Here is a 15,439-nt window from a genome sequence, read left to right on the forward strand (position 1 = left end):
GTCAGGGTTCATGAATTAATGATGATGACTGAAATAATGAGGAAAATACATTGTGTGTGTGTGAGAGAGAGTTCAATGACACCGACTCCATCAACACTCGTCTGGGGTTTATTTGACACTTTACAACAGATCGACACACATTCAGACTGACTCGGCCACAGTCATAAACACAGGCTTGTATGAGGAGGAATCAAGCGCTGAAGCGTCTCACTGGGGCCCGGGGCCCTTCTGCACGGCCGGTGAATGTCTGGATCCGCGGCGCGGCCCCGAGCCGATGCGAAGCCGTTACGAGCTCATGAGGAGCGCGCTGATTGGAGCGTCACGCCATCCAATCAGAGCTCACGATGCGGGTCCGTCGGCCTCCAGCTCGTCTGTGATCATCAGTGAGAGCTCAGTGAAGCTCGGCCGCTCATCCGGTTTCTGACGAACACACACACAACAATCACACCATTCGCATTTCACAAAATACACACGCGATCCAAATAAGTTATGCTTATTTTTCCATTGTTATTCAAACAGCAACTAAATTATATTGAGAAACTGAACAAAGCTTTTTTCATTCTCAGTAATTGAAGTTTTTATATGAATGAATCTCTGAAGGAGACCGACTGTCTTCAGAGAAGTGTCAGTGGTGTTTTGAATCTGATAAAGTCAGGCGCTGATGAGTGCAGCTGCTGTTTACCGCCGTTACCATGGAAACGCCTGTCTTTCTGTCGCTCTAAAGCGCCTGTATAGGGCCCCATTAGTTCAGCGCTGTTTTAAAAATGTATTCGTAAAAATAAATATCTAGCATGTGCAGATCATTTTCACTTTATTTAATTTTCACTTAAGTCCGTTTCATTATGGTGACTTAATTAGGGAGAGAGGGAGGGTATGCCATCAGGAGTCCAAATTAGGAAAAAAGAAGAGGGGAAATGCGCAAAGATAAACAGTATCTATAACTCATCTCACTAATATATCAGTTATGCTATGCACTTACACCCAGGACAACAGCATTCCTTTGTCTGAACATCTAACAACTTATATAACCAGACAGTAAAATGTGGTTTTGTAACAATGTCATTTTTTCAAACAAACGTAACATTCACTTTATTGATGTTTATTTATATATATATGCCACTGCCTCTGTGTTGTCTTGTTTTTGGCTGGTATGGGCAACCCTTTCAGTTTAGAATTGTAATGTATGTTTTCCATATGAACTAAATGATTTTTATTCCTATAAAACAAATTGACAGTGGGTGGTAATGTAACCGGTGTACGATTTCGTCTAACACCGACTACCGCAGCAATCCTAGTTTTTATGGAACTCCATTTTTGTTATGTGGCAAATCATTGGACGTTATATTTTCTTGATCGCCAGTGGAACCTCAATCCCTGTAGTCCATCGTGATTTCACTAGCTCAAAGTCTAGCGAGACTTTGACATAACACCCACGTAAACTAAAACAGTTAGAAGAGTCTCCAGCTGGCTGGTTACGTTATTTAGCAGCTATAATAACATAAAAATCTAAATAAAAAAGTGAAGTCTGAAGAAATGCAAATTGATCAGCTAAAGCGGTTAACCCCATAGGCGTAATCATCAGAAGAACGTCCTGACACACACTGAGGTCCCTAATGTCAGTGAGGCTGTGAAGGACTCAGTCGTTACCTCCATCCAGCACATCTTCATGATGCTGTAGATGTGCGGAGCCGCTTTCTGGGGCCGATAGAGCCGGTGTCCCTGAGTCACCATCATCACCACCTCATGGTTCTGATTGTGTTCGAACGGCATCTTCCCCTCCGTGAACACCTCCCACATCAGCACACCTGAGGAGCACATCATCATCATCATCATCGACACCATCATCACCATCATCTTCATCACCACCATCGTCACCACCATCATCATCATCACTACCATCATCATCACCGTCTTCACCATCATAATCTTCTTCACCATCACTACCACCACCATCATCATCATCACTGTCTTCACCATCACCGTCTTCACCATCACTACCACCACCATCATCATCATCACCATCACCATGTTAATGACTTATTATTAGCTTCTGATTCTGGTGCTCTCTCGATTCTCATCTTACGCGATCTTAGTTCAGCCTTCGACACTGTTGACCACATGCTTTTACTTAACTGGAAACTGTCTTTGGTGTATCTGGGACTGCCCTAGATTGGTTTAGGTCATATTTTATGGGTCGCAGTCAATTTGTTTTTATGGATGGTTTCAGATCTGGAGTCCCACAGGGCTCAGTTCTTGGTCCCCTGCATTTTAGCATTTATATTCATCCTCTTGGTCAGCTATTAAGATCCCTTAACCTCAGCTACCACTTCTATGCTGATGATACTCAGATTTATAAACATTCTCAGCCTGGTCAATTTGTGGATGTCCTTCATCTTTCCAACAATATTTCTGAGATTAAGCTGTGAATGTCAAAAGAATTCTGTGTCTGAATAGCTCTAAAACTGAGGTTTTCTTTCTTGGCTCTCTCCACTAACTGCGAAATGCTGCTTCTTTAGATCTATCAGTTGATGGTGTTGCCCAGAGCTACACAGTAAACCAAAATATCTTGGTGTTATCTTTGACGACACCCTGTCAAAAAATGTATTAATTCTTTTGTTTTCTCACAAATTGATTTTCTCTCCTTTAGCTGTTTTTAAAACTTTCCTCAAAACATTCTTTTTTTAGAAATGCTTTTATTTGATTAGTTTTTATTGTATGGTTTTGTGATTAGAATTTATAGTATATTATTGTGTTTTCCTTTTGTAAGCTTTCATGTACAGTGCCTTGAGAAAGCAACTTTTAAAGGCACTATATAAAACAAATGTATTATTATTATCACCATCATCATCATCACAATCATCGATGCGCTCATGCAGTGTCACAAGCGGATCTACACACCGAATGACCAGACGTCAGATTTGCTGCTGTATCTGCAGAAGTTGAAGACTTCAGGCGCGGACCACTTGACGGGGAACTTGGCCCCGGAGGAGCTCCAGTACTGATCGTCCAGAACGTACCTGCAGGACAACACAGACACTAGTGTTTCTGTATTTTAATTCAATATATACTCTCTCATATTTTGTATTTTCATGGGATTTTATGGTACTGGCATAATTGTGGTAAATAGGGCAGTATTTGTCTATATTAAATACAGTAATAAAAAATATATATATTAAAAATCTCCTATAAAGCGAATAATTCCAGTCCTTGATTCTGATTGGTGGAGCTGTGTTCGAAGCTGTTGTAAATGACTCTACAAACATACATCTTTGTTTACTTCTGTGTGTTGCTCGGCAACCACTTTGTTTGAACCACAGCTGTTGCTGAGCAACTACATTGTTTGATGAAAGAATACTGTTTTTATTAATATCATTACAACACTTTGTTTTATTCTGTGAAACCTTACTATGTATATGGAATAACTCTGCTTCGACTCGTACCTAACAACACCCTTTAGATGTTATAAATTCACTGTAGACCACGGCTTCTTGGGGCTTATTGCTTTATTAAAGCATTAATTATGCACCTTATAATGCACTGATCTCATGAATAATTGTAATCAAAGTTAAAAAACATTAATTCATTGTTACACTTATAATGCATTGGACATGACAAACAAACCTTAAAATACATTTTACTTTGGTTACAATTCGGAAAAGATGCATTACAATGTAAACTATGAATACCTTTATAATGAATTATACATAAAGGCTTTAAGTGTTACCAAATATGTCATATTATTTACACTTAATACAGTGCTTCAGGTAAAAATATAGCAGAGGTATTTAAAATATAAGTCAGGTTTAGCATGTGGGTAAATGTTAGGCATGATCAAGGACTTCTTCATTGTGGATGATTGATATTACACACACCAAAGAAATTGCTCTGTTTTTATCATATTTTCCATTCAGTCTTTTCTAAACATGTGCATGTCACTAAGTTTTGTACCTTTCCAAATACAACAGATAATCTTTCAGTCTAAAATGAGTGTAGTTAACGAGCAGGACGTGTCTAAATACTGATTTTTAAGCGTTATTTCAACCTGATTCTCAATGGAAAACAAGTATAACAGACGTGGGTTATAAAGCAGACGTTCAGATACCTGGTCATCCCGAAGTCCGAGACCTTCACCACCAGCGAGCTGTTGACCAGACAGTTTCTGGCCGCCTGAGAAAACACCAGAGCAGCCACGAGACACAGATCACAGTAAGAAATTAGCTTTGTAAACTGATCAAAAGTGACAAAAAGACATTTAAAAGATTTCTATCTCAAATAAACACTGTTCTTCTGAACTTTCTGTTCATCTGTGAATCCTGAAAAATAAAATACATCACAGTTTCCACAGAAATATTGAGCAGCACAACTGTGTTCAACACTGATACTAATCAGAAATGTTTCTTGAGCAGTAAATCATCATATTCTTCATGATTTCTGAAGATCATGTGACACTGAAGACTGGAGGAATGATGCTGAAAATACAGCGGAGCATCACAGAAATACATTACACTTTAACAGATTCACAGAGATTCAATGAAAATATTTCACTATTTTTACTGTATTTAGCTTTGAAAAACATCACTGAGTCCGTAGCGCTGCTGTACTACAGAGTTTTCATACTTGTGTTTATAGTTGGTGTTTAATCTGAGCAGACACTGACAGCTTTGTTTGGTTCAGTGTGTGTGTGTGTGTTTCTGACCAGGTCTCTGTGGATGAAGCCGTTCTGCTCCAGATGCTGCATGCCCTGGCTGACGTCGTGGCAGATTCCCAGCAGATCCTCTGATCCCAGCGTTCCTCGGCGCTGACGCAGGTAGTTGAGCAGGCAGCCCAGCTCCATGAACTCGGTCACCAGGTAAATGGGCTTCTGCTGCGTGCAAACGCCGTACAGCTGCACCAGGTTCCGGTGAGACAGGTTCCTGAGAGCACGGCACACACGTGAGGAACATCTGCTGACATATGCCCTACATGTGTGTGTGTGTGTGTGTGAGATGCCTACATCATGATCTTGGCTTCCTCTATGAAATCATCTTCACTCATGGCTCCTTCCCTGATGGTTTTAATGGCCACTTTATGCTGCGCTCTCCATTTGCCCAGCCGCACCACTCCAAACTGACCACTGCCCAGCTCCTTCATGAAGGTCAGCTCCGACGGGTTGATCTCCCATTTATCTGCACACACACACACACACACACACACACACACACACACACACAGACATGTGGTTTCTTCTCTCATCACACCATCATCATCATCGTGCTCCCAAACGGCTTTGCCTGAAACTTCAAGCTAAGGTTCTCTTAATGATCACAAATATATTATTTTATCTTTTATGAAGTGTTTAAAGTGCAGTTCATTTAATTTCCTGAAAGCAAGCTGGTAGCAGCATTTAAATATGATAAATATAATTTAGTATCATAAAATGCCCTAAAATATACAGAATATTAAATAAAATTGTCACACAAGCACATAATACCTGGTTGCAATAATTCGGTCTCCTTATTTAAATGTGACAGTTAAGAGTGATGGCAGATTGCCGTGACTGGGCGTGGTTTCAGCTCTGACAGAGGACACGCCCCCAGCACTTGAGCAGAATACCGCTTACGTTTAAAGATTTTGATAACTTATTTCATTTAGTTGGCGTTTTTATCACTCAAATTTGGCTGGGTGTGAAAAACTCAAGAGTACACGCTTAATATTGCTGTATATGGACTTTAAGAGCAATAAAAGAGGTGATAAAAAAATTTTTTTTTTTAAATGAAATTATTTTAATTTACTACTTTTATGATTTAATTAATGATTAACTTTCCATAACTAAAGCTGGAATACACCAAATGAAATTTGCCCTGCTTTACAGTCTGCATATATTGGTTGGTCAGATCTGGAAAACTTGTAGAGAGTGTGATGTCCATATTGTCACATGTGAGTGAAACGCATTATCAAAAAAAGAAGAAAATATGTAGGGCAGGTCTTGATTCTGTGCATCAGTTGCTGATTGGATGTTGAGAAGTGGGCGTGGCACTCAGAAATGAAGGCGTATCTGAACATGACACTGATTATTTTATCTTCAGACTGTGATCCCATCCAGTCAGAGCGGATCAAACATGTCTAATACTTTGAGCAGACATATATTGTATGATGATCAGTTTCTCTCTGTATTCATGTTCAAAGGCCATAAGAGTGTGTTTTAAGATCATTAGTGTGTTACCGTAGCTGAATCCTGCTGTTTTAGGAGCTTCTCTCGTCTGATCACCAACAGGATGACGGAGCCTGGAAACAAGACCTACACACACACACACACAAACACTATTACACATTTACATAAAAACAGTTCTGCTTTACTGTAACTGTAGTCTGTGTGTGTGTGTGTGTGTGTGTGTGTGAGAGAGTGTGTTGTACCTGCAGCGTTGTGTTTGTGGTACTCTATGAGTTCAGGAATGCTGTTGAAGATGTATTTCTCAGCCAGGTAAAACTGTTTTGGTGAGCTGTTTGTTTCTTTAATCTGGTAATGTCTGACTGTAGCAGCTCCGTCTCTGAGAACCAGTACATTTAACACACACCATCACCACCACATCATGCGGGCATGTGTGTGTGTGTGTGTGTGTGTGTGTGTGTGTCTCACCCTGTATTCCTGGTATACAGTGACACAGTGTACGTCCCTGTATTGCTGGACACTCGAACCATAAATCCACCATCTTTAGCCTAAACACACACACACACACACACATTAATAAAGTATGTTTAACACATATTTTGCTGAACAGTCACACTGATAGAGACACACACACCTCTTTTCTGAGCTGCTCTTCAGCTTTGTTGCGATTTACATTTTTACAAAACCATCTGAAACACAAAACACAAACATAAACAAGTGAGGTTTAAAATCTGACCATAGAATGCAACCCTAAGAAACAAACACATACAGTGCTCATGCGTTTGCACACAAGTGAATGTTTCAATCACTATCTGAAGTTGGTGAACGTCTGAAGAGAGCAGAGCTGGAATACGCTGAAAGAAATCTGGTGCTGGATTCGCTTTGAAACCATTTTTACTCAAAAATACAGAACAAATGATATAAAAAAATCAGCAAATATAAGAGTTTTCATTTGTCACACATTTTCAACATTACATCGTTCCCGGAGCCGTGACTGTTTGCTCAATGTGCTCTTACTCGAACACGAGGAGAATCATGTGATTGATTTGACTCACATGAACTGCTCCAGCGTGTCTGATTCCTTCTCAGTCACGTAGTTGCTCGGGATGTAGCCTTCCTCTCTACACACACAACAACAAACATAATCAGCCAGTAAAACATATACAGTTAAATTACCAAATTAGGAAGATCAGAGGAAAGTTTGAGGAAATGACCAAAACTCATAATTCTTTGAAAATCATGCTGTTGTTCGACCGACGGTGAGCATCACTGGACTTTAGGTCACATGATAACTATTACCACATACAATGATGTTAAACATGTCAGGTCCTGTATGGCTACATTCAGTAATTTCATAAAAATAATTAAAACATTCTAATAATCCACAAGCAATACACATCATAAAGAGTCCATAATCCACAACAACACTTCCTCCAGTGAAACAGTGCATCTGCTGTTGTCTCTCACATATCTGTTTAAACGCTGCTTGATCTGAGCAGATTTCTCTCCTGATTCAGACCAGAACACTTTTTCACTGGAGGAAGTGTTATTATGGATTATAGACTCTATGTGTTTGAGTTAAAATCATCTTAATGCTGGATGTGTTTCAGGTTTTGTCTTCTCCAGATGTTCACTGATGGACTGGAGTGCTGTGGATTATTGTGATGTTTTTATCAGACTCTCATTCTGACGGCACCCATTCACTGCAGAGCATCCATTGATGAGACACTGATGCAGTGCTACATTTCTACAAACCTGATGAAGAAACAAACTCATCCTGATCTCTGATGAACTGAGAGTGAACACATTTAAAACAGCTAAATTTAATTTCACAATGACACAGAAAGCTGATATCGGAGCAGCTGCTGGAGGGTTTGATGGTTGGTTCGAGGCGTCAGACGCACCCGTGTTTGTCCCGTGCTTTGTACCAGTTCACGTCACACTTCTCCAGGATCACATACTCCTCGCCCTTCTTCAGCGTCAAATCATGAGGCTCCAGCCCCTCGAAGTCATACAGCGCGATGACCACTTCCTCTTCAGGGCCCGCCTCTTCCTGTGCGGTCTCACCTGCGGGTGGGGGGGGAGGAGGGGGCCGGCGTGTCTTGGATGAAGAAAGACTAATTAATCATGTTCATATGGTTTGATGTATGAATGAAGTCACACAGCGACAGGCAGAAGCTCACCGTGCTGCTCTCGTCTCCAGGAACAGGAGGAAGAGGTTTGCGTGAAACTGTGAGGATGAGAAATATTCATTTCTGTGATTGACTGAGGGCTGAGGGTTAAAACATCAACTTCCTGTAGCAACGCGAAAGCTTTTGAGCCACTTCCTGTGGGTGTCGCCCCATCAGTATGAAAACACATGCAAATTTATAGAATATTTCATGTGAAGCTGAAATGAACATGAAGTGTGAATAACCAGCCGCAGATTGATTTTCTTTATTGTAACATCTTTAGCAAAACTATTAATCTAAGTTTGTTTTCCACATGCAGGCCCAAATAAACAAGAACAATGTTTAAAAGATTAAAGATGAAATCAAATGGAATTAGTGATTCATTTTTTCATCAGTATTGTAAAATATATTCAAGTGGAGCAGATTACAAAAAAATAAAAGAATGAGGGCGGGACTTGTTTCTGTGCGCCGGCTGTTGATTGGATGTTGAGATGTGGGTTAGTGCTATTTTAATATTGTTAAGATATTATTATTAATATTTTTAATTAGTTTTATATTTTCCATTTTAATTTTAAGGTTTTTGGTCATTTTAATGTAATTATAGGTTTGTTTTTGTTATATTTTTATATGTAAATATATATTTTTTAATATTTATATAGTAGTTATAGTTTATATAGTTTTTATTTCATATCATTTCAGTTTTAATGTTTAGTTATTTAGCACATCAAGTTAAACTAAATTAAAAGCAGCTGGATGATTTATGTTTTTAGTTTTAGTTAACTATAATAACCCTGATGTGGGTGTGGCTTTCAGAAATGGAGGCGGGTCTCCATGTGATCTTGCAGGGGGATTATAATAAAGGGGCGGAGATTAAGAGAGTTAAATGTTTGGAAAAATTCTGTACATGACTCTAGAGAGAAGATGCACTTATGACATTCTGATAAAAGAAAACCTACATGGATGAGTCGTTCACAGGAAGATCATTAACATGCATTTAGAAATTAGCATGTATAATTTTCAACATATTATTTGTTATATGTTGATGCTGCATTCATTTATGGATCCAGTCTGCTTTAATGTAAACTGAGATTAATCAGAGAAAACCGTGCTGAATTAGTTCATATTTCCCTGCTGGAAACACTCCAGGGCTCTTACTGTCTCCGAACAGGTTGTATCCCTCGCAGCCCGGGGCCAGTTTATCCACCTGGCCACAGCACAGCCACTCGCCCTCCTGCCAGAACTGAGGGTGGAACTTAGCTGCGATCTGAACGTTATTCTTGATCTCTGGAGGAGAGGAAAACACGTCAGAAACACGTCACATCATCACACCATCTGAAGACCCGACCCGACCCGCACACACAAAAAACCCAAATAAGGTAATATTACGCCCTTTTAGCAAACCAGATGAATTTTTTTGTGTGTTAGATGTCAGGTGTAGATTATGAGCATGCACGTCAATAAGCTCTCACATTTACATGGCACAGTTTATAGACTCAAAACCTCTGAAACTACTGAAGAAATAGTCTCACTTCCACAGAGAACTACTGACTGCAGAGTGAAGAGGTCATAATACACACAGTCCAAATGATTATCAATAAAACCTTTCCATCACATACAGGTTTTTTATTTATTTCTTTATGAAATAAGAATGAAGATTTTTCAGATTATATGTATATTTATCATCTTAAATGCACTTATTTAAACAACTAAAGCAGTCAAATGTTTTAACAATGCATCTTTTTTTTCTTACATATGCAAAAGAATGTATAATAAATCAGTGCTAGTCGTTATGTGAAATAGTTCATGCATGTGAAAAAGAGCTGAGAACTGAACAAACAGTTGTAATCTTGATCAGATTCAGAAAGTGATCATGTGTTTGTGGTGTTTTCTGCTGATTAAGTGAAATCACAAGACTTCTTCACCACACAAATGCTTGTCGAAAGCAACAATCTCACTTAATACAATGCATTTTGTTGCAAAGTGTGAAATGAAAGAGCAAACATGCATTGCAACATTCTTTTTTTTTTGAATCAGCACCCCAAATTAGTAAGAAGCAAGCATTGGATGCAGGTCATGTGATCAGCCAGAAAACAGAAGTGAATCTCACTGACCTTCTTTGAGGTTCTGGACCCAAATGCTTCGACTTTCATTACTGGGAGCAAAAATATACAGCGTGATGGAGTCATGAACAACCTGCAGATAGAGACAGAGAGAGTGTTTCCATACTTCTGCACACGTCTCACTGGTAATGAGCAAGTACATACTACGTCTGACCTGGAAGGGATATTTGTTCTGGCAGGGGATGATGGTGGTGGTGTTCTTCACGATCTCCACACACCTGATCCTCTGCAGATCCACCGAACCCTTCTTGAACCTCTTCTGTAAAACACGCAGGAACACGTGAACACGCTGCGGAGCGGAGCGTGTGTGATGCGTGTTCACTCCGTGTGTGTCACTCACCTCGGCTCGCAGCTCATAGTACGTCAGCTTGCTCTTGGTCAGCACAAACACTCTCTCCTTGTAGTTGAGCGGAGACGTTCGTTTCTTCTGCTGAGAGCGTTTGATCAGCGTTTCTTCAAGAATGGGTGCCAGACTCATCTCTGAGGGATCTGAACGCCCAGAGCTGCCATGGGCCTTAGAAAGAGACGCACAGACTGACTCTATGTGTTGGTATGACCACAAAACCACCAGGTGGTTCATCTTTAATTGTGTCAAAAGGCCTCCAATATCTGAACTGATCTCTAGAGCACATGGACACGCTTGTTCTTTAGACTCTGAACGTCAGTCCAAATATCATGATCAAATCACTCAACGTTTCACATTTATGGATTTATGGAATACCAAGATAAATATATGCCACATCAAAGCCAGACTATATTCTGCCTTCTCAGACATTGCTGTGTAAATATGTTTGTGCCATGTCAGAAATGCTTCTGTGCCATCTTTGCAGTGCACATTTGGCATTAGACAGCTAGATTAGGAAACAAGTGTTTAACATATAAAGGTGGCTCAGAAGCGCTTCTGAAGGCCTCACACAAACTGTTGAACGCATTGATATTAGGGTCTGAGGTGGCTTTCGTGGTGCGCTGTGTCTTCACAGGTGTAAGAGTTTGGGGGGGGGGGGGGTGTTGAGTGCTGGTGGACGAGGGTTTGGCTTTGAATGGGTGTTATTTCTCAATAGTCCAAAAGAAGTCCAATAAAGTGCATCCATCCATAATAAAAAGTGCCTCACACAAAAATATCAATATTTAAGACTTTATAAAGTGTAATCTCCAGCTTCCATGATGCAGACTTTGTGTAAGATCTGGTGAGAATATACTAGTCTCGCGAGAAGCGACGTTTGTTTACAGGAGCAAAGAAAGCAAAGTCTCCTCTGATGGGTCCAGACAGAGTTTTTAGATCCTGTTTTTATAAGTTTGCGAGGTCCTCTAGAGGAGACGGAGACAATTCTCAAAGTACCTGAATAAAATAGGATTTTCTACTAGTGTCAAAAAACAAAAACAGAGTGAGTGATCAGGGTTAGTCCATCTCAAATAGTCCAGAACTTGTTTGACCATTTTTAATTGTACTGCATTGTCTGCATGATCACTTCTATGTATATTAGTATTGCAAACCTGGCTGTTTTTATTTTTATTTTGCTTAACGACAGCGGCCATCTTTGAGTCAGAATGCACAACTAATTTAGGCTGTAAAGATAGAAACTCAATGTCTGAGCTCAGGATGGTCTCTACAGCACTTGGACACACGGAGACCTTTCACACATTAGGCTCTGAACTTCAGTCCAAATGTCAGGATCAAACACTCGAAAGTTCACGTTCAGGGTCATGATGGGTAGAGTTCAAGTGACACCTGAGGTCTAGTGATTGTAGCTTCCCCAAAAATACATGAACGCCAGTGAAACTATGGCTTAGCCAAAGCTGTCACATGACCTCTCAGGTGTCCAGTCATATTTGAGGGCGGAGCAATCATCAGACAGGAAGCACAGTGTGTGAAGACCGCCCAAAGGTCAGTGACACAGAGTTCGGACTAACTTGATATTAAGGAGTATAAACTCATTTTAAACAAGACAATCCTGCTACCTTTTGGTCTAATGTGCTTATGAAATGTTTGTCCATCAAAATATAGTATAACTTTGTTTAAACTATATATTTTATATATATAGTTTTCTGTTGTCCCAATTTAGGAAATGTGGTTTCGAAAAGAGGGACAGTATGATTAGCCTAATGCTGTTACAGATGTTTAATGTTGTCTTGGGGGATGGTTTGAAGGCTCTTTCCTGGTTCTTCTGTGTGTGTGTGTGTGTGTGTGTGTGTGTGTGTGTGTGTGTGTGTGTGTGTGTGTGTGAACCTGGTCTGAGGTCCACATGTCACCAAAAGGACAGTAATACAAGTAAATTTAGACTTTGTGGGGACATTTTTGGTCCCCATGTGGAAGCAAGCTTATTAATCATACAGATTGAAGTGTTTTATAAAAATCACAAATGTTTTTAAAATAGCAGAAAGTTTTGTGTGAGGGGTAAGTTTAGGTGTTGTAAGATTGTAATGTCTTGTCTTCAGAAAGGCCTAGGCTGTGCTTGTTGCTGTTGTGTGTTTGTTGTTCAGTAAAATGAACTAGAGAACAGTCAAGAAATTCTGATGAAAACTGTGCATTTGACTCTTTTCTATCTGCATAACAACACAGGCCTATGATAATAGTCTTTTAATGTCTTTATGATAAATTAATCAATGCATTATGTTGTATAATTTGTCTGATGATGCTCATGTTTCAAACATCCATAATCAGAAGCATTTACTCTTCCACATGAATCAAGATTAGGGTTAAGCTCTAATATGTCTATAATTCCTTTTATGAATATGTTATCTGCATTTTCTCTTTTGATTTATTTAGGACACATCCTGTTTGTTTTAATGGTATTGGGTGTGGATTTAATGTTTTCATCACAAATCACAACATTTCACACGAGTCTAAAAGGCAAAAATTGTCCCACTTTAGGGCAATTCATCCTCTGAACTAAATGGAAATATTATATTCATTTAGACAGATTTTATCACAGAGCACTGACTTCACTTCAATATAACACATTTAGAGACGATATGATTCCACAGACAGCAGTAACATATCTAACTGCTGTTTGTTTGTTTGTTTGTTTGTTTGTTTGTTTGTTGAACACAAACTCATATAACAGCAGATAAACTTTCACTTTTACATACATATCTTGTCATGCTTTATTTGACACTCGAGCTATTTACGATCAGCAATAAACATGAAAAGATTTCTTACCTCCGCGTGCAGTTTTTCCGCGTCTAGACGTGTGTGTGTGTGTGTGTGTGTGTGTGTGTCTGCGGTCAGTGATCAGCAGGAAACATGAATCAAGGAAGTCCAGGGACTCGCGCGCGTCTGGTTTTATTCATCTTTATGTTTATATGTGACGCTCATGTAAACTCATTCTTCACCGTTTTGTTGTTTTTGAACATTGTAGTTTAATAGTTAATTTGACAAGTGATGTACGGGTTAATTTGACAGTTCCCGACAGACAGATCACGTCATTTCCCTAGTACGCTCGTGCTCGTGCTCGTGCCCGTGTGTGTGTGTGTGTGTTTCCTCTTTGTTCGGCTTGTGTGAAGGTTTGTACAGTCATCTGCATCCCAGTGCGCCTACTTCTATACTACGCTCTTAAAGTATGCGCTGTTTTGATGCAGAAAGAGAACACACTTCTGAGTAGGCTACAGTCCTTCACCTCACATAACCGTCTTTACCGGAGAGCTCTGTCGGTAAACTGCCCTGTCACTTATCTTGCAGCGTTCACATCCTCCACATGTCATTCAACTTCCTAATGGGGGGGGAGGTAGATCTGTTTTAGCACCATAATAATGGATTCTCGAAATGCAAACTACACAAAGAACATTTCAGGAAATTATTATTATTAGCATAATTTAAGTAAAAAGGAAATAAATTGTTCCCTTTCATAGGTTCACATCAACGCTGCAATGACATCATCGCTATGGGAATATCTCCGGTGTGACGAATGTCTGAAGCCCTTATACCATCACATCAATACGTCACGTATGCTCAAATACGTGTTTCGCGTCATTTCATCAGATATTAATTCCTTCAGGAAGCAAATCATCTGTTGCCTGTCGGAAAGAGATTCTTGTGTTCTAATTCTTCTGTTTATATAGAGCAGTTTACTCCTCTAAGACGGACACAATGAGTTTTCTGGTACGAGGAAACCGGTATGAAGCCCACTTTGCGGCCTTTATCTATTGTTGTATCCGTGATATCTGTGTTTGAAAATACACGTAAGTAAGTTTTTCTCTGGGCTCGCTCTCTTTCTGAGGAAGGAGAGATGTTCGTCCGCTGTTCTAGTCCTCGACGCCTGGGTGACAGCGATGAGCTCGAGTGTTCAGAGAGTGTGAGAACGGAAATAATCCCCTTCTCTCTCGCTCTCTTCCCCTTGCCTCGTGAGTCAGGTGGTTAGTCAAATCTTATTCCTGCTCCGGAAGCTCGTGATCGATTCTTTCGGCTGCGGATTGGATGATGTCTCAACATCATCCACTGACAGAGACTTGGATCAAACCTGAAGATACTGCCACCCCTGCAGCCCTCTCCACTAATTTCACTTGTTCCCACACTCCTCGTACCACTGGGAGGGGTGGAGGTACAGGTCTCCTTATATCAAAAGAATGGAAATTTGATCTTCAGCCATCACCTACAGGTACTGGTTCATTTGAATCACATGCCATTACTGTAACCCACCCTGTTAAAATCCACTTTGTGGTCATTTATCGTCCCCCAGGTCAATTGGGAAACTTCTTGGAGGAGTTGGATGCGCTGCTATCAAACTTTCCTGAAGATGGTACTCCTCTGGTACTGCTTGGTGACTTCAACATCCACCTAGATAAACCCCAGGCTGCTGACTTCAACACTCTGCTCACCTCATTTGATCTCAAGCTAGTGTCTACTACAGCGACTCACAAATCAGACAACCAACTGGACCTCATCTACACGCGCTGTTGCTCTGTGGACAACTCTTCAGTTGCTCCACTGCACACCTCAGACCACTTCCTCATTACTGCTAACCTAGCACTTACTCCTGAAGTTCCTCACACTCCAACACAGG

General features: G+C 40.2%; 1 protein-coding gene and 1 long non-coding RNA gene across 2 annotated transcripts in view; one reads left to right on the forward strand and one right to left on the reverse strand.

Annotated features, from left to right (window-relative positions):
• LOC132160659 (uncharacterized) overlaps positions 1-15,439 on the forward strand; it is a 224,600-nt gene that overhangs the window by 131,999 nt on the left and 77,162 nt on the right. The gene's annotated exons all lie outside the window — the stretch shown is intronic.
• On the reverse strand, positions 93-13,753 carry tec (tec protein tyrosine kinase). The gene is made up of 18 exons (XM_059497788.1): positions 13,600-13,753; positions 10,780-10,953; positions 10,594-10,698; positions 10,431-10,512; positions 9,475-9,603; positions 8,332-8,378; positions 8,053-8,249; positions 7,204-7,269; positions 6,783-6,837; positions 6,617-6,696; positions 6,394-6,527; positions 6,203-6,277; positions 4,994-5,165; positions 4,697-4,913; positions 4,103-4,167; positions 2,899-3,017; positions 1,648-1,805; positions 93-420 (listed from the first exon to the last, which is right to left on the reverse strand). The coding sequence occupies exons 2-18, from the start codon at positions 10,915-10,917 to the stop codon at positions 340-342; spliced, it is 1,920 nt and encodes a 639-aa protein (XP_059353771.1). The 5' UTR covers positions 10,918-10,953; positions 13,600-13,753; the 3' UTR covers positions 93-339.

This window comes from Carassius carassius, chromosome 17, assembly GCF_963082965.1.
Source record: "Carassius carassius chromosome 17, fCarCar2.1, whole genome shotgun sequence".
Taxonomy (NCBI): Eukaryota; Metazoa; Chordata; class Actinopteri; order Cypriniformes; family Cyprinidae; genus Carassius; species Carassius carassius.